The 23,031-nt window shown below is 37.1% G+C and overlaps 1 protein-coding gene across 15 annotated transcripts in view; it reads left to right on the top strand.

Moving 5' to 3' along the window:
- The window catches only part of PTPRK (protein tyrosine phosphatase, receptor type K), a 393,103-nt gene that overhangs the window by 360,013 nt on the left and 10,059 nt on the right, over window positions 1–23,031 (top strand). For 3 of the 15 annotated variants that reach the window (XM_027633141.1, XM_027633198.1, XM_027633130.1), the window contains 14 exons: window positions 2,893–3,053; window positions 5,179–5,214; window positions 7,652–7,663; window positions 8,815–8,999; window positions 10,740–10,827; window positions 11,632–11,708; window positions 11,902–11,919; window positions 14,350–14,386; window positions 16,175–16,272; window positions 16,962–17,078; window positions 17,843–17,997; window positions 18,869–19,004; window positions 20,810–20,959; window positions 21,531–21,704. In XM_027633141.1, coding sequence (XP_027488942.1) covers window positions 2,893–3,053; window positions 5,179–5,214; window positions 7,652–7,663; window positions 8,815–8,999; window positions 10,740–10,827; window positions 11,632–11,708; window positions 11,902–11,919; window positions 14,350–14,386; window positions 16,175–16,272; window positions 16,962–17,078; window positions 17,843–17,997; window positions 18,869–19,004; window positions 20,810–20,959; window positions 21,531–21,704 — 1,444 coding nt within the window. Of the gene's footprint in view, window positions 1–2,883; window positions 3,054–5,178; window positions 5,215–7,651; window positions 7,664–8,814; window positions 9,000–10,739; window positions 10,828–11,631; window positions 11,709–11,901; window positions 11,920–14,349; window positions 14,387–16,174; window positions 16,273–16,961; window positions 17,079–17,842; window positions 17,998–18,868; window positions 19,005–20,809; window positions 20,960–21,530; window positions 21,705–23,031 lie in introns of all 15 variants that reach the window. The other 12 variants (XM_027633123.1, XM_027633116.1, XM_027633178.1 and 9 more) reach the window with 9 other exon arrangements.

The following is a 23,031-nucleotide window of genomic DNA, read 5'->3' as shown; positions in this document are numbered from 1 at the left end:
AGTGGCACTCTTCCACAATTTTAAGCAGATTAATTGACTTCTTTAAACAAACTTTAAAATTATAATAATTTTAAAAAAAGCTAAAGTGGTTTAACCAGCTACCATTCTCTGGTTTATTGTGACAAATTATAATTTCCTTGTTAAATAACAATTGCTTCAACTCAAGATAATTATCCACGCAGTTTCATCCTATGATGAAGCACTTTTCCCATCCAACCTATGCAGGATCCAACTGGATCCTTTAGCAGATAATGAGAATCATTTACACTTTCTGTCAACCTCAAGTTCTTTAACCTAATGATTTGCTTAACTGTCATGAAGTACAGATTTCATGTGCCTTTAGCTGAGTGAGGGAAGGACAAAAAGGGAAATGAAAGGCAAAAGAAGTCATCAAACTCCAAGGGCACCAGGAGCTGTTGAACAATAAAGCTGTCCTCCCATTTCCCAGCAGTTTTGGGAAGCAGTTGCAGTGCTGCAACACAATAGGCCATTTTAGGCGTTGAAGAAGAGCATAAGAATTAGAAAGTAGCTACTGTAATAAGCTAATAACATGAAAACCATAATAGCCGTTGATTTATTTATCATAGCTAGCAGGTTTTGTTACAAAGTGATGCTTCAAAGAAAAGCTTAGTGTCGCTGAGAGATGAGATGTAATAGTCTTTTTGTTCCATTTCTGAGGTGACATTAGAAAAAGGTGATCTTCAGTGTATAGAGACTATTTGAAAGGCTTTGAAACTTAAAAAACACAGTTTGAACTAGAAACGCTAGTTTTGAGAAAGCTTTGATAGTATTTTGAAAGAATTATAAAACTCAAGCAGTTTCAAATTTGGAAGTTCTTATGGTCTTCATTTTTCAACCAGAATATAATTTAAGTCAGCTTCTCTTAAGTTAATAGGAAGGTGTGGAGTAATTTTATAAAATAAAGCATTTTATGGGGGACATTTAACAGATTTTTTATTTTTCACTGAACAACTGATACAGAACTCCCATGTACACCACAAGAGTTTGATGAAAAAATGATGGGTTTAGAGAACACCTTTGGATTTTTGTAGTGAGAGTGTTAACGCGTAGCAATTTTCCAACTACTCCATCTGTAAATGGGGAAAAGAAGGGGTGGGGGGTAAGTGTGACAAAATGAGATGAGTCTGATTGGTGGAAGAATATTGTTTGCAGGAGAGCTTTGTCCATCCATATTCTACATTATATTCCCTCGTCATGAACCAAGACGGTTAACTAAGTAACATTTTCTTAAATAAGCGCAAGCATGAAGTACTTCTTGCCCTAGAGAGAAGTGTAGGTCCTCTCTGGTGGATGTTCCCAAGACTTAACAAGTAAAAAGGTGGTTAGTTTACACTAATATTCTTCATAGAGTCATGGAATGGTTTGCGTTGGAAGGGACCCTAGAGATCATCGAGTTCCAATACCCCTACCAGGGATGCCTTCCACCAGACCAGGTTACTCAGAGCCCCATCCAGCCTGGCCTTGAAAACATTCAGGGAGGTGAAGTCCACAGCCTCTCTGGGCAATGTGTGCCACTGTCTCATCAACCTTATAGTAAAGAATTTCTTCATAATATCTAATCTTCTGATATGTAATAAATATCTAATATAATTCTTGTTTGGTGTGAGAATGTGCATGGAATATTAAAAGTTGGCAGAGAATAGAGGAAGAGCAAGCAATTCTCTTAAGTCAAGAGAAATGTAAGATAAACACTGTCTAAACAATTAACAGGGTGTTTCATGATATTCTGTGCAGAAGAAACTTAGGAAGCTAAGCTGTGTGTGAAATATACATTTTCAAGAACTCAGTACCTTATGTGATGATTGTATCTCTCCCATGTGGTGTCAGATTTATCCAAATAAGCAGGTTGGCTATCTATTATATTGCAGTCACAGCTTCAGATGAAAACAGGGAGATTTCAGAATAGTCTAATTTAAGTTACTGGTTCCTGCAGAACCAAGGTGCACTTCATGCTAGTCTGCATGCTCCTTGCTACTTGAGATACATGCTTTAGGTGTAGTAGGCTTTAAGTTATAATTAAAATATATTATTTGCTTCCTTTTGACTTCTGGAGACAGTGCAAATCACTCCCAGTTCTTTATCAAAAGGGAAGAATTGAGAGATATTTCTGAGGTGTGCACTTTAAGGGCATTGGCTGTTAATTTGAGGGGTCTAGTTGTACAGATTAGGTTGCTCTTTAACTGTGATACATTCAGAGTGTAAGACTGTTAATGTCAAAATTGTGATGTTCCCAAACTGAAAAAGTAGAATGATGAGGGTGGTTTTGTTCTTCAAAGAACCAAAGTTCAGTATCAGTAATAAAATGTGCTGTCATGTTGTATCTTGTATACTGAATGGGCAGAACAACCTTTAACATAAAAGGTAATAATAATGTATATTGAATAATTATGTTTCTTTTGTTATTTCATTGGGTTTTTTACTAACAAAGTAATTTAGAATGTTAAATGATTTTTTTCCCAACAAGGCAGGCAAGGGGAATGAATTATCCATTTATGAAATCAAAACAGATATTTAAACAGAGATGGTTGATAAAACTGCATGCACAGATGCTTCTTATTTGTCATTTCAGTTAAAATGTAATTATATTCTCTAATTTGTTTATATTAGTGTAATTACTCCACAGGAAAAAAAAATATTACCAGGGTACAGAAGTAAGCATTTCCATTACAGCATTTGTGTGTGTACAGAAAAGATATGATCGTCACTGTTTCATAGCAGGGTGCATAGTTTATCAATTACATGCTGAAAAAGTTGTACACAAGGAAATCAGCCAAACTTTTGAGTCATTCAGGATTATAGATAATGATTACTGTAGACATCAACGTTCATCAAATATTAAGGTCGTTTGCGTTTTTTTTCTTGGCTGGGCAGCAAACTTGCAAAGAAGCGCAAGGATGCCATGGGAACAACCCGCCAGGAGATGACCCACATGGTGAATGCAATGGATAGGAGTTACGCTGACCAGAGCACTCTGCATGCAGAGGACCCCCTTTCAATCACATTTATGGACTCACATAACTTCAGCCCCAGATGTAAGTAGACAGTGATATCTTCTGTGTAGCGTAGGTGAATATAGAAACACAGAAAACAATTCTAATTTATAAGAAAAATGGTTTTAAGCTCCAGGTTTTCCAGGAACACTGCTAAAACCAAAGGTTGAATAAGGCAGTCTATATGTTATCCTTAGTGTTATGTGGTCAATTATTTAATTAAATATCTGCAAGTACTTTCACTATGCAACGATTTTTGTTTTAGGGAAAATATTCTACTTCTAGAATATCTCAGTTAAAATCTGAAGCTGAGTTTTTCCTCATGAAGGTATTTAACGGCAACATGTTAAATATTACTCTGTAAACCATGTATAGAGTAATAATATGAGGTCCAAATTAATTTCTATTGGTTTTTTGGCAGTAAGAACATTATAACAGAAGGAAACATTGACAATTTTCATTGTTGTTTGTGAAGTTTACGAACAAGCTTGTTAATATATCTGCAAATTTTTTCTATATTTGTATTCATTTTTTGTAGACTTGCCAACTGTCTGGCAGTTTGGGTGTCTGCTAAGTGTCTAGGTTATGGCTACCACTGTCCAGCACTCTTGCCTCCCAGCATCTACACTATGCCTTTCACAAAAGCGAGATCCTCCACTGGCAGACTCTGAATATATCAAAATAGTGTATAAGTTTCCAAGGGGACGCAATTCTGTCATGGAGCTGGTGGGAACCTGACCTCCTCACAGCTCCATGGACTTGTGGCTTGGCTTTAAACAGATGTGAGCAGCCTGAGCTGCTTCTGAATTGGAATCTTTTGGGAATAGCACTGCATCTCTTTTCTCTTGCCTCCCATACTGCTTACCATGCATGAACAAAATACATCCCTTAAGACTCTTAAGTTCTTTTCTGGTTGTTGTAAGGGAAATGGAATTTTGGAGGAGGGTTTATTGCTGGATTTATTGAAGCTTACCAAACTGCAAAGTGCTAACATTTTAAGTGTCCCATAACCAATTATAAATGGGAGTTTAGTATCAGCCTGGTAGTTTTTCTACACAGTTTTGGCTGGAACAGTTTGAAAAATCTCCAAAGTTTGATGTCTTATTGGCATTGAAATTCGTGGAGGCAGGAAGAGCAGAGACAGTTTGATATGGGCTTTGATGGTGGATCCCAGGCGAAGAATTCATCAGGAATTTACATGGCTATTAGTGAGCTGGGACTGCCAGGCACTCAGGCAACCTTCCAGATGGAGTGATGCAATGCCAAGAGCCCATGAGCTCCAGCCACCACAGCCATCCTGGTTGGTTGGCAAAAAAGTTGGGCATTGCTGGTTTCTAGCATCCTAGGTATGTGATTTTTTTCTGTGTTGGAGGATTCATTTCTCCTGACCATTGTCTGTGCTGAGACAAGTCTTCCAAGCTTTCAGGGTTTCCTGCTATGTGACAAACATTTAGGCAGATTGCTTGAGAACTGGAGCTTAATTTTGTCACAGAGAAGTTGATATTCTAATTTTGTGTTCCAAGTTGGAACAAAACCAAATCCTGGATTCCACCATTTCTGTCCAAAACAGCACATTTGTCTAGTGCGTGGTTCTAGTTGTGATAATGAAATTCTATGAATTTTATTCAGATATCTGTATTGGTGTATCTGTGGTTTTCCTATACTCATTAAGAGCAGTATCTTTGGTATTGCACATTAAAAAAGCTATTAACTGTAAAAATGTATGAAATTCTTTTTAATTACCTGGAAGATTTTATAGAAATACCATTTTATTTTGAGATGAGCTATTGAAGTATTATATGAGAGAATGGGTTTAAAAGGAAAGAAGCAGTTCTATGAAAGTGAACCTTTATTGTGAAGTGAAAGAACAATAGTGAAGGAGGAGCCCTTTCAAAAACTAAATTGCATGTAATGTCTTCTTTTTTTCATTTCGCTAAGAATCTCTTTACCCTTATTATTACATTTCTGAAGTCCAAAATCGCTGGCTTTCATTCCTCTTTTATTCAGGATGCTTTCTGGAACTGCATATTCATTTTGTTTTTCTCTTGTAATAAAATTAATGGGGTTTAGTTATCAGTTGCTTATACTCTGAAGTACATTGTTTTTACTCTTAAAAATACACAAATTGAGGGTAATGTGTTTCTTCATGGGCTTTGTTTTTCTACAGTGCCCAATGATCCACTTGTGCCGACAGCTGTGTTAGGTGAGGACCCCAGTCCTTCATTATCCATTCCTGCATGAGTTTTGTCTCCTTGCATGGTTGAACGTTGAAACAGCTTGTTTTATGTAAAATTATCCTGTTTTCAGAAAATAACTCTACACTCAGTTCATCAATTCAGAATTAAACTGGCAACAGTTTTAGAATGGAAATTATTTTATGTTCTCATTAAGATTTTATTCTTAGTCACTGCTAACTGAAGAGTAAATGAGGAAATAGGTAAATGGAAAATACTAAAATTTTTTTTCCCAGAGCTTTGAAACTGAGTTCCGATAAACTGACATGTGAAACTAGAGCTCTATTAAGAAAGCCTTAAAAATAAAATTCAGGTCCATATTAGCATTATTACCACCAAAAGTTCAATTTTCTAAGTAACAAGAATAAGAAACATAGAAAAGAGAAAATTCCAGAATATCCAAGAAGAAACAACAGCTTTCTGTGTATGTTCTGAACAAATACTTCTGTATACCTATATTAATTACACATTTCAGTTGACATTAGCTAGTAAATTTTTCAGCTTTTTACTTACTTCAGAAAGAAGAACATATGTTGGAATGTCCAGACTGCTTATGTCCGCTGAATCTAACACTGAATGCAGGTTTTAGAGTCACTGATTTTTTTTTGATTTTTTTTTTTAAATACAAAGTGAAAAGTATAATTTGTACCCAAGTTCTTGGTTGGATAAACACAATGTGCAGTACTGAGTTTCAGTCAGTTGCTGAGGTTATTTTCGGCTAAAAGACAAATATCAGGAAATGAGCGTGAATATAAACAAGTTGAAAATTAGATTCCTAGAAGTAGCACTTAAAGGAGCCTGTGGGCAATTTAATCCCTCCTGTGTTTTGAGATGGGACATTATACATAAAATATAGACTCTTTCTGGCAATTGATTGCCTCATTGTGTTTTAAACATTTGGAGTGAACAGAATTTTGCTCTTGCAGTGGCGTGTTCCAGTGCCTCACTCCTCTTAAGTAAAACTAAAATTCAGATTCATGTTAGTAAAATTTGGGATCCAAAGCTCAATTTTCTGGGTATTAATTACTACTAACTGAGTGCTACTACTAAGTATTATTAATACTTACCCCTAGTATTTCCTAACTAGGCTAATCATTGCTGTGGATTGAGCCATTTCCTTTTGAGGGACTCATAGGACTCATGCTTCTGTCCTTTCGAAACAGTCTTTTTCCCATTGAAAGGCTCATATGTCCTCGATTGTCTCTCTTATAGTTGAGTTAAACCCAGTTCTTTCACTCATCATCTTGTAGCTGATGTTTTCTAAATTTATTGTCATTATTTTCCTCTCAACGCTTTCCAACTCATAGGTTGAATTTTAAATTGCAGTGCCCCAAATCAGGTACAGTTCGTAGAAGTCTCAGTGCTGAGCTGAGTGGTATAGGTACCCCCATATCCCTCTTGCATTTTTCCTGCTATCCGAACTGCATTTTCTCGTTTTTATTGTGCTCATGTTGCGGACTTGCATTGAGTTACCTGTTAAAATCACAGTTATCATTAACCAGTCCCTTGCTCCATTCTGTAGTTTTATATTTGACTTCCCTTTCCAATACACACATAGTGTGTTGCATTCACCATTCAATTCACCTTGTTGATTTTCTCATTGTCTCCCAAATAATCAAGATAACTTTGAAATCTGATCCCATGCTTGTGAAATGCTTGTGGTACCTTACCACTCATATAAGAAAATACCCATACTGTCAGGGTATTTTCTGCTGTGGCAGACACAGATACAGACAATTGTGAACAGCAAGGGCAAGGAACTAACTGAAGAAGAGTTTAATAGTTCGTGTCTCCATTTCCATCTAGTGGTAATGCTATTCTGGGCACGATGGTCTCCTGGTATAAGCAAAACAATGAAAGTTAAAAGAGATAATATTTTTCATCGAGTGGACTGAAATAGTGGGAGGGAAGTGTACAAGCTTTTGGACACTCCATGTAAAAGAGGCTGGGTACCTGTAAACTTGTTCCTTTGGAACTGGATCATTTGGCCTACTCCATAGAACCCTTACTTGGCCCTGTGTCACAAAACAGTTTACTTCTGCTTTTTTTTAGAGATGAGCAAAATTTTCTAAATCATAGAACATGTTCTTTTATATGAAACTTTTATTACTTTGTAGCTATACTAGATTTCTTTTTCTTCATGTATAGGTTATTAATGTACTCTCCATTCTGTGTACGTTAGCACTAAGTTAGTATGACAATTTTGCTTTTCTCAAGTCCCTATCATTACAGTGATGGCATAATAATGTGGCCCTTATATTTTTTAAATGGCTTTCATTGTTACCTATTGTGAAGCTTTAACAACTTTTAACGTCACTTTCTTTTAGTCATTTTCTATTATAGTCCTGAAATAAATTTCTTATGTTCTGTTCACTCATTGTTTTTTGCTGCTTCAATGGGTTAAAGTGCCTATTACTGGTAAGTATACTGCAAGGAACGGGGAGAACTGCTAATCCTGAGGTGGTTTGAAATGTGTGCGATTTAATAGGGGTAACACTGCAATAAAAAGTGACTGCTGCATGTCACTCACATTATTAAGCAGGTTAGTGAGGCATAAATGTACTGAAATTAGCAACTTCTGTGACAGTTCAAAAAATCAGGTTTCTTAGGAGATTTCATTTCAGAAGGCATTAACAGGGTTTGCATTTTGGCACTACTGTAGAAAATACAATCCTTGAGGCGTTCATTTTTTTTTCCTAGAGTGTTTTGCCTTCTAATCTGGATCCTTTGCAAGGAAAATGGTAAACAGATTTCAAAGAAGTTTAGGAGGTGTCAGCTACCCACTTCTCGTTTCAGTAGCTGTTTTTCAAAAAGGTTTAAATCTGAATTTTTCTTCCTCTGCAAATTCATTTGATCTGATGATTGCTAATTTAAATAAAATAACTATTTCACAAAAGGGATTGACAAAATGCGATCACCTCGTGCATCTTTGATGTTTGGTTTTGATATGAAGATTAGTGTAGCATAGAGCAATTAGAAGAAACTTCTTTGTTTATACAGAGCAAAAATTGTGGATGAAATCAAAACGCTCAACAGTTTCATTTCTCTGCTAAAAGACCTGAGTTAAAATGACCACTCTGAAGTGCTGATTCGTCTTCCTAAGTGGAGGTGGTGTTCTGAATCGTGGCATAATTGCTTTTTTTTTAACTGGGATCTCAACTGTTTGTTGGTTTTAGACAAATTATGTGCTGATACCACTATAGAATTATTCTAATTTATTGTTTAGGGTGGAGTATTGCTCTTGATACATATTATCCATTAAAAAGTTACTTTGGGTGATAGAGTCTGGAGTTCCCAAGTACATTAATGTCATAAAGTTTTGTAACTTCAAATAAAATGCCCTTTAGACATCTTTATTGTGGGATGAAGGACTGCAGACTTTCATGTGAGTTCACTGTTAAATTCTTTTATGTACTTCGCAGTATTTATGTGCTGGAGAGTAAGTGCTTTGCGTTCTCAGAAATTAGATATGTTTCTGAAGGAAGAGGTTGAAAATAGATATTGATATGTATAGCAGCAGCTGTTATTGCTCTGCAGGTACCTAATGCATTGATTTCTTGTGAATACAGATGAAAACCACAGTGCGACAGCAGAGTCCAGCCGACTCCTGGATGTCCCTCGTTACCTCTGCGAAGGCACAGAATCCCCATACCAGACTGGGCAGCTGCACCCTGCTATCAGGGTGGCTGATCTCCTGCAGCATATTAATCTAATGAAGACCTCTGACAGCTATGGATTTAAAGAGGAGTATGAGGTGAGATCTTCAGTGGTGGGGCTTTGCTAGGAAAATTCCCTTTGAAATGGGCAGCCTTTTGTTTGCATTGTATTGCAAAAGGATGGACTAAATGTCATGGGTTTAAGTGAAAAACAGATAAACAGACATAAGATTCCTATATATGTAACCAAAAGTGAAATAGTGAATGGAGTCCAATAGTTTTAACCTTTACCACTGACTGGTAGAAAAACCCTGTGTGTTCCTTAGGGTATAAGAAGACATGTCCTGAATCTTTTTGACGTATTGTAAGAAGTTGCCACTCTTTTGTTGCTGCTCTTTAGTGGAAATGTTGTAATTAGTTATGTGAGCTATCTTCAGTGCAGATCTCCTGGATTAGGTTAAAGTAAAGATTTTAACCTGGCTGGTTTCACAAGAAACATTGACTGGAAGCACTTTTATGATTTATTACAGCATCTCAGTAGAGCAAAACTGGGACTTTAGTCCAACCAAGAAGCAGTAAAGACATGCCAAGGATAGTAATGTCTTGAAGTTCTAATTAAACCTGCCTGAGAATGTCTACTTACAACTTTAATGTTAAAATGGAAGCAAAAAATTCCCAGCACTGGCGGTAGAAGATGAGTACAGATTAATTTCACTTCTGATCTCTGAATCTGTTGTGATTCTTTGGGATTAGAACATCAGGCAGGACACAGTAAAGATGGGAATGGTACTGCCAAGGTTACTCACAATGCAGCTAGGTTTAAAATGAGTTTTCTCTGAGTAAGTAATCTCTTCTGACACAGTTTTCAACCTTCTCTCCTTTCTGCAGCTGTCTCTACTGTAACATAAGAACTGGAATAAATAAATATCTGGTTTTTAAAAGAATATTATTCTCTTTTCCTCTCTTTTACTTAAATATACTTCATTATGCTCTACCTAACTTCAGGGCTAAGGCCAAGTGTAAGCCACTGTTGGGGGGAGGGTGGTCCCTGATGCCACATCAGGTGTTTTCCTACTTGCCACTTCTTCTGTTACTATACACAACATCTATTCCCTGCCTTGGGCTTCTGACTGTGCATTAAAGTTCTGTTTCCATGGCTACTGTGTATTTTCTGGAGATAACTTACCCAGATCAGGATAAGAGAACATCTGGAAGGAAGGAATAGCATAGACCTGCAACTGGTGTAAAATATCTACGAGCAATGAAGAAAAAGCCAAGGAGAAATAAAAGCTGCTTCTGTCCTACTGAGAGATCAAACTCTTTAAGAGCTCAAAAATGTAGAACAATTTTGCTAGTTGCTAGAGGGAGGCATATGAGGAAAAGCAACATGAACAATGAACAATGGCAGAGGAGATTTCCTGATGCCTCTGTAGAAAGAAAAGCCATTTTACTAAGTAAGATGTGGACAGCGATGTAATGCTGGAGTAAACAGGCTGTATATTATGGTGTCTTGTAAGAAGAGTGATCAGTTTCCCTGTGCGTTCTCAGTTTGCTGTCATTACTCCATAGCAAGTATGGATAAGCAAGCTTAGCCTTCCACAATTCCAGGATTTGGAATCCCTCTGGAGTTCCTCAGTGACTTGCCCATTTACTCATAGCAGTCAGAGGGAGCCTTCCTTCTTCTCTAGCTATATTTATATACCATGATACCACCTGGGTGACCAGGGCAGACAAGCCAAACTGAGCTTACTTAATGGTAGAGCAGTTCTTTTAAGCTGTTATTTCTGGAGACAAATTAATGGTCAGAATGTTTTCTTTCGGAACATTTTTATTTATAGAGTTTCTTTGAGGGGCAGTCAGCTTCTTGGGATGTCGCTAAGAAGGATCAAAACAGAACAAAGAACCGCTATGGAAACATTATAGCATGTGAGTATCGGTGTCCTTGGTTTGAGCGATAGCTCTACTCGTGTGTTACCCATGCTGTGTTCTCTCTTCCTTTACAAATCTCCAGTGGCATAGCTGTTTAATACCCTCAACTGAGAAGCAGGACAGTGCCTTTTTCAGCTTTTTTTTTTTGTCCTTCACAGTTCAACTTTCTTCCTTTTATAACTCAGGCTGAATTTCGCATTTGCATCTCCGTTGTGCAAGCAGTGGTAAGCATATATCAGCAACAAGCTAGCACTCATTTGGATGTTAATTCTGTTTATTTGCAATTTGTATTGTTTTACCAGTGCTATTGAACACACAGGAATCAAGGTGCCAGAGAACTGTCTGAATGGGTAGAGTTACCTCTGCATTGAATACCAAGTGCATTGCTAACCCCCATGTTTTGACTTCATTAATGTCTCGATATGAACTTGAGCAGGCTTGGGTTGGAAGTGAGGAAACAGTAATCAGCATTTTTGGTTTTCTAGATTGCCACCAGTGGAGCTGATATTGAAAGGGACTTAGAGCAAGTAACCGGTTTTCTTTGTGTCTTTTTAACCACGTGTAACAGTGCCAACACCTTTCAGCTACACTTAATGAAATTAAGTGAATGTTTTTTGAAATAATTGGAGACCTCGAACAAAATGGTTCTTTGTAATTCTGTATGAACACTTCATATTTAAAGATTGTAAATTGTGAGGTGCTTATGCCAGCTGATTTTGGTTTTCTAGATGACTTACCGTTAGTATCTTACTTTAAAAAATCACACTTCAAAAAGGCTCCGTAACCACTTGGTTTTTACAGATGACCACTCCAGGGTGATTTTGCAACCTGTTGAAGATGATCCATCTTCAGATTACATTAATGCCAACTACATAGATGTGAGTGGAATGCACAGCTTTCTCCCTCTCAATTTGCCAGCTTCTCTATGTGAAATTATTGCATGCTATGCCTACAAATTTATTGAAAGCTTTCTTTTATTAAGAACAAATGTACACTTTCCTTGTTCTACGTCCTAGTACTCACTGACATTGTTGTGCTTTCTTTCACATCTGACTTTGGTTTGGGCTGTAGATTTGGCTGTACAGGGATGTAAGTACCACTATATGTGAATAACAGCATCCTATTGTAAATATTTAATATAGATATTGTTATTAATTACTTTCCTCTTCTATTTTTATCAGTTGATAACTATGCATGCCTCATCTGATTTACCTCATCTGTTCCTTTAAAAAATTTCTTTTTTGTGTGAATATTTTTTGTACCTGTTTTGAAAAGATAATTTAACCTTTTAGCATAATTATGCCTTTTAGCATATTATTGGATGTTAGATAAGTCAGGTGAGCCTATCTGTTAAAGAGAACTTGCTGTTCTCATTTTTTAGTGATGATTTGCACCACTAGCTTTTCTTTTTCCCTTCCCATTTATATGTGAGAAACTAGATAGTATGCTGTACTGTAATTGTCTGAAAATGTGCCTGTGGAGTAGCCATAATGTATGTTTGGCAAAAAGGGAGGGATTATAACATTTGTGGGTTAGATTGGGTTTTGGAGGGGGAGTTGTTTGTTTTTAACAACGGTTTAGACAAACAATATTTAGGTGTCATTTATCTTAATGTGCTAATTTAGGTATTACAAAGTATATGCACCAACACATTTTTTATAAATATTTTAATGTAGTAGAAATTTCCTCACTTCTACAGAAAACCTCTAAAGTTCAAAATTCCATACTTTAATCAGAATACAAATTAAATTATAAATTTAAAAATTAAAAAAAAGTGGTACAAATTTTGCCAGATGCTTTGATTAACAACATATAACTTTTCTCTAATTAACACCGTAGGAATAAACAAGATGTTGTATTCAAAGTAATTCCAAAGTAATTTGAAAGGTAGTGGAGTAACTAGTACAAATGTTTTTCAAATACGTGGAGTTTGATTACTTTTCTTTATAATTGAACCTTAGCAGTTTTTCCTGACCACTGTTAGTTGATAAATTATTTAAGAGCCCTTGAATTTCCAGGATATAAAGATTTAGCTCTCTCTCTGTATATATGTCTTTTTATTTGGATATTTTAACAAGGCAGTCTCTGTGAAGTGATAGGCCCATGATATTTTGCCTGGGGCCTTAAACAAGAAAACTCTCCCAGATTTGTAATAATTCCAGTTCCTTGAGAATATTGTTTTTCTGATTTAGGAGTGAATTGAATCTCATTAGAGCCAGACAAGAAAGCTACAAGTTAAAACTGGTATTTGGCAATTTTTAAGTGGCACTTTTATCTTCTTCTGGAAAGCATTACTGAATGTAAACCAGTGTAGCCCAGGTTCCACTTTCATAATTTGAAACTGGGGCTTGATATTAAGAACTCCAGGAAAAATTTTTTAGTCATTTGATGCGATCTTGTTCTCTTATGAAGCCGAGAGTAAGATACTCAGAAGTTTTTTCATAAGCCCCAGAGGAAGGTATTCTCTCTCTAAACAGGATAATGAAGCAGTCTGTGGAAAAGAATAAAACCTCCTTGGGTTTGTTGAAGTCCTTCAGTTTAGCAGTATCTTGTCAATACCAGGAATCCAAGGGCTTATGCTCCTCTGTAATGCAGTGCTTCAAGCGAGTGGCCTAATAAAACTGTAACCTAGAGAAAAATTGGAGTTATTAACATTTGCACATCATGAAATTCTGTATTGTCTTCTCACCAACAATACTGAACTCTCCTTCCTCTTTGTAGCTAAGTGCCTAACTGGCACTGGTCAAAATGTACTGTGAATTATTTCCTTAAGAGCAGCACCTCTTTGTCTTGTAGTTTTTATGTGGGCAATTAGTGCTATATAGTACTGGGTCTAGACCCATAGACCCAGCTACCTGGAAAAGCTTAGTTGTGTAGGGTTACCCATCTACATATCTATATATATCAATATCTATCTATATATAGATATGTAAGTATGTGTATATACTTGTGTGTATCATGCCCACTATAATTGATGCACACTTTGTGCAGTCAAGCAAAACATTTCACTGCAGTAAGACCTCGATACAGTGCTCACATCAGTGTCCAGCTCTGTCCCCATTAGTTAGAGCTGGGGTATATACCTCTGTGCCTTACAAAGGTTCTCTCTCTAGAAGAAGAAAAAAGGTGTATATTTTTTCATATTGGCTAAGTTGGGAACACAGATCAACTACTGAGATAATATGGTGGCAAAGAATTTTTCATAAATTTTAAGTAAATGGCCCAATGTATTCGGCTGGGGAAATAATGTCAATAGATAACTAATTTTTAGGCACAGGGGACCCATCTAGAGTACTCCTTCCCGGTACACTACAATGTCTGTTCAAGTCAGATGTTCTTATTTTCATTTTATCTGTTGTCATTCGAACCTTTTCAATATTAATTGTTTTTTTAGATTTTGAGCTTCATGCTGCTCTTAAATATTGGTTTGTTCTGAAAATGTTGTCTAGAGTTAAGGCTTTTATTTTCCACTCTCTGTTAGTAATATGGTACTCAAACCAACTTATATTGCTGTTTTAGGGATATCAGAGACCAAGTCACTACATTGCAACCCAAGGTAAGGATCTGCCAGCTTTAATCAAATCAAACAAGTGTTCTCTGTAGTGTCCTAAAGTGTTTTGGTAAAATGGGAGTAGATGGAAATAAAGCATACGTAGTATTGTGAGTTATCATCTTGTGTTATGGTAAAATAACATAGGTTATTTTGTTCAGGTAGAATGTGAATAAATTCAAAAATTGCACAAATTTATCATGTTAATTAGCTATTGAGCAAATCTTTTAGTGATAAATTCAGATGATAAAGTCAGAAGCTACTACCATGATTTCCAATTATGAAGATGAATAGAGAAAAGAGATGTGGACAGAAGTGAACATTTCAACCTGCCTTGAGGCATTTTTCTTTCCATATTACAGTGTATCATTTTATTGTCTAGGTTTTAGTCCAGGATGCAGTGAAGATAGTAATGATAAATTAAACTCTGTCTGAGAAAATCTGGGTAAAGTAAGTCCAGAGGACAAAGCCTCTTTATAGGAAGGAGTGAGGGAAATCTTTGTCATGTAACACCCTACTAATAAAAAGAGGGGTTAGAGAAAAAAACTGAAATTTTATGGAAATTATTAATTTTGTGTTTCTGATAAAACACAATGTTTTTCCACACAATGAGGAAAAACAAATAGATTAGTCTAAGATTGCACTGAAATATCAGAGGATATGAATTAAAGTAAAAATAATTAGATTTAGGTGTGCCATTATTTGATCTCTAAGTATAATCAGATATCTGTCTGGAAATATCCTGTTATTTGTGCCCTTGGTTGATTGTAGCTGCACACAGGAAAGAAAAAATAAAGACTTGTTTTAAAGCAGGATGTTCAAAGTTCTGTCCACGTTTTTTAATTTTTGTGTAAGTCTACATTTGCATTTTATTTTTGTTTTACTATGTAAATCATTGCACATAATAGTGTGTAAAGGAGACAAAAATTTATTGCTGTTTTTGTGTGCAGCCTTTGATCTAACATGAAGGAATATGTTTTAGTCTTCAAATGTGGCACTTAGGTTTAGTGGTGTGCTCAGCAGTGCTAGGTTTGCAGTTGGACTCAATGATCTTAAAGGCCTTTTCCAACCTAAATAATGCTATGATTCTATGCGTGTTATATACAGTAATATTTATAGTACTGCTGGATGGTCAGGAAGCTGTTTCTAAGGTTATTGTATCAGTGTAAAAGCCTCTGTCACTCAGCATGTCTCTGCAGCAGAGCAGGAGGCAAAGCTTAAATTAGTGCTCTTCATCTGCCTCACAGAAAAGTAGTTAAGTTAGTTTATATACACTGCAGTGGGAAGTTTACGACTCAGCACCTACTTGTGTTTCTGAGCTTTGCCAGCATCCGGATGGTAAGTGCACAGTATCTGTACCAGCAGCCCTCCTGCCTGACTCTTCACTCTGGCATGGGCATCTCCTTGATGAGCACCTGAAGAAACTGACTCTCAACACATTGTATAGAACAAATGGAAAACAAATCTGAAAGTGTAACTATAGAAGATGTAGCCACACATTGCTGTGTCCTTGTAGTTTTCAAGCAACTTCTGGCATTTTGGTACACAAAACACCTGCTATTAATTTCTTTCAAGTGGTAATTCAGTTAAATTGAGAAGATTCAGCATTGGTTAGAAAAAACAATATAGTCTGGAAACTGTCACAGTGTTACGATGATGTGGTTTTTGCAAAGCTTTCATCTCTGAACAAGTGTGCTCATGTACATCAGCTCTGAAAACCACTGGATTTTATTTTTAGCACTTGCTTTGACTATTATTTTTTTGCAGAATATTATCTGGATATTTTTCTTACAGGTCCAGTTCATGAGACTGTATATGACTTTTGGAGAATGATATGGCAGGAGCAATCGGCTTGTGTTGTGATGGTCACAAATTTAGTGGAAGTTGGGAGAGTAAGTTTTGGGTTTTGTTTTATTTTTAATGCTGCAAGCTTAAAAAACAACCTGCTGACAAGACACACTATCAGTAGAATGTAGAAGGGTCTTGTGAAGGATGATCCTGCATCCTGAGAGGAGAAGGGGCAAGAGTCCAGACATTGCTGCCATTATGGCATTGCATAAAAATTACTTCTGAAGGTGTTTGCCATGTTGTTTTCATGAGTAGTGAAAAATTGTCTAAATCAAAAATTCATATTACAGCAATATAGATTTGCATATTATCACTCAAATGAGGAGAGTAAGTGGACTAGTGAGGAAGTGAGCTTCAATATCAGTGGCTAGAAATCAGCAAATTATTTATAGTTCAGCAGTAACACATCCCTCAGGGAGTTCTATAAAGTATCTGGGATTACTTGCAACAGTTTGATTATGGATACAAAATACATCCGAGTTTAACCTAAGTGGAAATGTATTCCATAGCTCAGCACTAAAAAAACCACAAATGCTCATTTAAAAGTGAATTTGGCATCTAAGTACAGCTGTGTAAAGCAGTGGAAACTCCTTGTAGCTAGTGCTTAACTTAACAGTCGTTAGCCATGACAAGCCACATGAGTGCATGGTCATTTTGGAAATAAATGTGGTGACATTTATCCTCAAGCTTTTCTTTTCCATTGGTGTAAAATGCACACCCATTTTGTATTTAGGTCAAGTGTTACAAGTACTGGCCTGATGACACAGAAGTTTATGGGGACTTCAAAGTGACCTGTGTAGAGATGGAGCCCCTTGCGGAGTACGTCGTCAGGACATTCACTTTGGGAAGGGTGAGCAGTGAGCACATTTTGAAAGCGCTCAGCAAAATACTGTTCCCTGGTAGCAAGGAGGATGAAAGAGGCTATGCTAACATGTATTCCTGTAGAATACCAAATCCCTCTGGCTCGTTAGCAGGCCCACAGTATAGGCACCCTTACCTCACCATGGGAGTTTTGCATTGCATCAGCACTATCCAGACATGTATCTCACTGTGGGACTTTGAATTTCCCCAGAAACGTCAACTTCTGCCCTCCCCTCTCTGATAGTCACCTCCTCTCCATAGCCATGCTTCTGAGCTAAGCTCAAGTACCAGGTTATGAGTCATGCCTGCTCTTCACCTCTATTCACTCTGTTTTGACTGCCGCTGAGTCAATCTCAATCAAAGGGCAAACTCTGTGAAGTGCAATATATGTGACACAGTTGTGGTCTTATGGTGAATCATTTTACTTGCCTTTAAAGGTATCAGACCATTGACTTAATTAGCAAAACTTCTGAAAATCAATATAAAATGCATCTAAGTCTATAACAAACAAAAAAAAAATCTAATGCAGCAAAACTAGCATGCTTAATGTTGAAAGTAAAAATTACAAACTTCAAAATTAAAAAAAAACCCAGTAACATCTGTAAACTTCCTGTGGGTCTTTGCTTTAAACAGTTAAAGGATGAAAACTGCATCTAGATTCTATCAGTATGTGTGATCATTATTTGAGTCAGATAAAATCTAGTCTATGAAATACTTTGAATTTCATAACCTTTGTTTTTTTGCCTTTTTCAGAGGGGCTACAATGAAATCCGTGAAGTTAAACAGTTTCATTTCACTGGCTGGCCAGATCATGGAGTTCCTTACAATGCCACGGGCCTGCTTTCCTTTATACGGAGAGTCAAATTATCTAACCCTCCTAGTGCAGGGCCTATTGTTGTCCATTGCAGGTGTGTACAGAAGAGGCAAGATTGATTTTTTTTACACAAACATGTATATGATTATTTACAGTAGTCTATTCTGGAGCATTCATCATGTCGAATTGTTTTGAGTTTGTTGTTCCATTTTTGAATTGCCTAATTCACACTGCAGTAGGATTTGGCTGTCTAAAGCAATGTCTGGAAATAACCCAATTCTAGTACACTTTTCCTAAAAGCAATAGCCAGAGAATTTCTTTTTCCTGCAACATCTGCACCACCTAAATCATATAATACTTTAGGCTATCATTTTAGGTAGCCTACAACAATTTTGTGACAGCATTCGAGAATGAGTGTAGATATATCTGCTCTGATAGTTTGGTGTTGCATATAATGTCTGAACAGATTATTAATTTAAATCAAAGTAAGCAACTAGATGAAGGAAGATGGAATGAGGTTAATGGCAACAAATACAGAACGTTGTTTTTCCTGTGCAGGTTTTGCAAGGTTTTGTTGTTGGGACACAGTCCTTTGGCAGATAGAATTTATTTTCAGCAGATGTGCGATTTTCTTAAACATTTTCATCAAATGTTTAATTACATTTTGTACATAAAGTTGCTTGGCCTTTATAGATTTTAATAATTCAGTATTGATCTGGATGATAAAAGGAGGTTCTTTTTTTTTTTTTTTTTTTGCTGTTACTTAGTGACTCAAATCTGGTGGAAAAAGGTTGTTTTGGACACATCAAAAGATTTAAAGGACATTAGGATGAGAAGATAAAAATTAGATAGTGTTTGTGATGACAGAACTGAATGTCATTATAAAAATGCCCTCAGTAATGGTTTTAAAGTTTGTAGATGTTTTTCAGGGGATATTCCTAACAGTATTTACTGGTTCTTTTTAGTGCTGGTGCTGGACGGACAGGTTGTTATATTGTGATCGATATCATGTTAGATATGGCAGAAAGAGAAGGTGTTGTGGATATCTACAACTGTGTCAAAGCTTTACGGTCTCGTCGCATCAACATGGTACAGACTGAGGTATGGCAGTTCTCCTTCAAAGCCTTTTGAAACAGACTACGTCAGAATTTCACTGTGGCTCTGAAAAGAGCAGGCAGTGGCCTTCTTGAGGGTTTATCTCCATCAGGGAGCATTGCTCAGTGTTAACAGTGCCCAGAACGAGGGTGGTGCAACAAACATGACAACTCTTTTAGTCTTCACACAAACAAGTGCCCACCTCACTGGGTAACAAAAGGAAAACAAGGAGGATTATTTTTAGGGAAGACGCTACGTAAGACCTGTCTGGGACATCTCTCCCCAGCTCTGGTATCAGCAATTCCAGGAATCCACAGGTGGAATTTCAGCAGGTTGCCACTGGTTTTAGACTATCTCCAATCACTTTATCCATAAATTGGCTGTTGCACTTTATGTCTATTTCTCTCTCCCTTTTCAACTCTGTTTTTGTTTGCTTTATTAACCTTGCTGCCAAGCTTTTACCATTTTTTACCCTTTTGGTTTTTCAACATGTCTTCAGCAGCTTCACATTAAAAACCATTGCCTTAGTAATGAAGCTCTAGCAGTTCCCATTCTGCCACCGGAGTACCATTGAGCTTCCACGGAAACATAGGTTATTGGTTTATATTAAGACAGGCGACCTGAAGTGGTTTGCCATTTCTCTCCATAGGGACATCTACCTGAGAAGTTATTTCATCTGTGACCACATGGAAATCTCTGCAGTTGGCAGCAAGGCATATCAGTGTAATTTGGTGCAGTTTTTATTCCAACAAATAAATGTTCATGGTTAGCTAGTCCTACTACAGGGCCATTAACTTTTGGGAAATGCCTGGGGTGTAGTGTTTCAGTCTGACTGCTTCAACTATCCCACCTGAGTCTGCATGTGAATTAACACCTCTATTATTATTCCTTTCTCTTTCTCTCCTTTTTGCCTCTCACCTTCTCTCAGAGGTTCATACTGACATAGAAAAATACACCTGTAATTGCAGGAAGTTCTTGTTATATAGGCAACAGTGATGCCAATAGCTCTATACCTGTGCGGGTAAGGCAGCAAAGGCTGTAGAGACAGAATATGACCATGGTCCCTGGACATGTGCTGTTTCTACAGACACATATTAAAGTCTGTGCTGTTAGAACCTCATTTGTATGTACAGTAACTAGGTGAGGCTGGCACAGTTTTAGACATGGTTTGCATCTATTACTCTAGGGGTGAGTAAATATAATGGACATTGTGTAAAAATTGACAGAAGACTTAATTGAAATAGTAGTGCAGTTATCTAGGACTCAGGCTATCTCAAGGCAAGTCGGAAAAAAATGGGAAGAAATGGTGCTTTTGTTGGAACACACTTGAGTTTATTACTGGCCTAGAGCTGGCTATGAGGCAATTGGGGTACTAGCTTGCACATGCATGAGGAGAGTGCGGTGTGCCAAATACTGGCTAATCACACTAGTAGTGCTTGAAGCAATTTACTCTTTCTGTTATTATCAGAAGTCTGAAACCTATTAAAAAAATTAGTATTGCCAACAAGTCATTGGCATATGCACAGAAACCCATAAGCACTGCAAGAAAACTAAAAACCTCATGTTAAATAAATTGCTGTCCCTGCTTCGTTAAATTTTACTGAATTTAAATTGGTCATAAAGAAAATGTCCTTGTTAACTGCACCCCAATAAGAACAAGACTGTGTTTGTATTAAAACATTATTTAATGTATTGATGGACACTACCTTGATGAGTTTTACAGTGTGCAGTACATCTGTTTATCCTAAAAGAAGAAAAGATCTGTTGTTTTTAAATGGCTATAATTTTTGTTTCTTTTCCTGATTTGATAGGAGCAGTACATCTTTATTCATGATGCCATTCTAGAAGCTTGTCTGTGTGGAGAAACTGCCATTCCTGTCTGTGAATTCAAAGCTGCTTATTTTGATATGATTAGAATTGACTCTCAGACAAACTCTTCACATCTCAAAGATGAGTTTCAGGTATTCACAGTTCCTACTAACTCTTGATGCAACAACAATTTTTTTACCTCTAGATACATTTAATTTACTTCAATGAAAAGGCTTTTCAAATAACTTTAATAGCATTTGGTCTCTAGCTTTTGTACACAAAATAAAGCACCCACATTTATGTGCTTTGCAAAGTTGTTTTAAATATGGAATATCCTTTCTTTAATAAAATAGCTTAGAAATATCTGTCTGGAATAATGAGCAGTGAGTAGGAACCAACAGAGAGTTTTGGCTTGCATTTGCACAGCTAAGGAATAGCTCTTTAGGGCTCCAAAGGATCTTGATTTTTTATTCCTTTCGGAAAATATGCTGTCATGCGGAATGTGTTCAGTGGTATGTGGAGTGCCTTTCATACCCGCAGCTTAACCTCCCTTGAAAAGCACCAGTATGTCCAACAAATGGATAGGAGCTCATATTTGCTAATGTCTTCTCACTAGCGCCTCACGTTTTCTCATATTGCAATATTTTACCTTAAAACTTGCGGAATCTTGAGTCCATTTTGTGTTGATTCAGCGCACTAAAGCAAGCATCCTCTTTCCCTTAGACCCTGAATTCTGTGACCCCTCGCCTGCAAGCAGAGGACTGCAGCATAGCCTGCTTGCCAAGGAACCACGACAAGAACCGCTTCATGGATATGCTGCCACCTGACAGATGTCTGCCTTTCTTAATTACTATTGATGGGGACAGCAGCAACTACATCAATGCAGCTCTTATGGACGTAAGATACTATCTTCTTTGTCTACATAGTTTGTCATGAAAAGCTCTGTAATATAAGAGAGAGCACTTGCTGGTTTAAGAAAGGGTAATTCTTTGTTACTGCAGTGCCCAGTAAAATAGTCCTAATGAAGGAGTTTGGGGGGGAATGGGTAAGAAGCCCCACTAGCTTGTGTTGTTTGTTCAGAAGGTTTGTTATCTTTAACCTTTTGCATCTTTGTGGGACCCACTGGAAATCTCACCTTTTTAACAGCATTATATAGAGCTCAAGTCTCTAGATGTCCAAATCTCAAATCTCAGCAGGATCTCAAAAATCTGCTGTTTGTCAGATAACCTGTCTGAGCATGAGGTTACTATCACTATTTCATAAAAAAAGCTTTCTATATTGAGGCAGGAGTGACAGAGGAAGAAAAAAATTGTTTCTTTGTCATGTTTGGGTATAGAGTTGGGGGTTTTGTTGTTCATATTTTGAGTTTCAACTCTTTAAAGTTTAACTTTGAGTGACAGAAGTACTTGTCAGGGGAAAATGTGAATTAATAGGAAAAACGGAGTTGAACCTGCTTATACAGATCTAATCGATAGATCAGTTCATCACACATGCTGCCAGATACCTGCTTGTGCCTCCCATTAGCATTTCCAACAATAGACCCCTAAAGCTACCTTTACGGTAAATACTTAAACAAGTGGCCTGATTTCCAGGGGCACCTCACATTCCTTAAAAATAAAGTGGTGTCAGAAACTGCCATGTCAAGGAGAGATGCTGGAATAAAATAGCAAATAGCAGCAGAAATCATTAGCACTGAATGATGTAGCCATCTTTGAGTTCTGCCTGAGCTAGTGCAGGAAACATTTGAACTGATAGCAAAATGCAGTGCCAAATCTCAGAATTAGCTATTGTGCCAAAAAGATTAGAGGAGTAGCGTGTGTAAGACCAATGTATTAGGGAGTCACTGGGTGACTGAGTCAATGGATGAATAAAAGCAGTGAGCAGAATTTTGGTAGCAATCAAAATTGTTTAGAATTGCAGTTAAAATTACATTCAGTACCTGGATAAAATTGATGGACTATGGACCAACCAACACAGCTGCACAGAGGAGTGTAGTCTGGGGTGAAAGGAAGGCAACACAGGCCGTGGGTGGCAAGAGGACTCTGAGTGTGCAACAGTATGTGGCAGCAGGGACAAGAACCAAGCAATGTATTAATGGATCAGAAATCAGAGGCAAGTAAAGAAAGGCAGAAATTTTTAAGACTGATTTATTCACAGGGGGGAATTACTCCTGGACAAGGAAAGGGGACTTTCAATAGCAAAATAGAAACGGAAACTTTCCCCT

This window comes from Corapipo altera, unplaced genomic scaffold, assembly GCF_003945725.1.
Source record: "Corapipo altera isolate COAL_440 unplaced genomic scaffold, ASM394572v1 2b, whole genome shotgun sequence".
In the NCBI taxonomy this organism is placed as follows: domain Eukaryota; kingdom Metazoa; phylum Chordata; class Aves; order Passeriformes; family Pipridae; genus Corapipo; species Corapipo altera.
The sequence above is the reverse complement of the archived record's forward strand: the minus strand, read 5'-3'. Positions and strand labels throughout refer to the sequence as shown.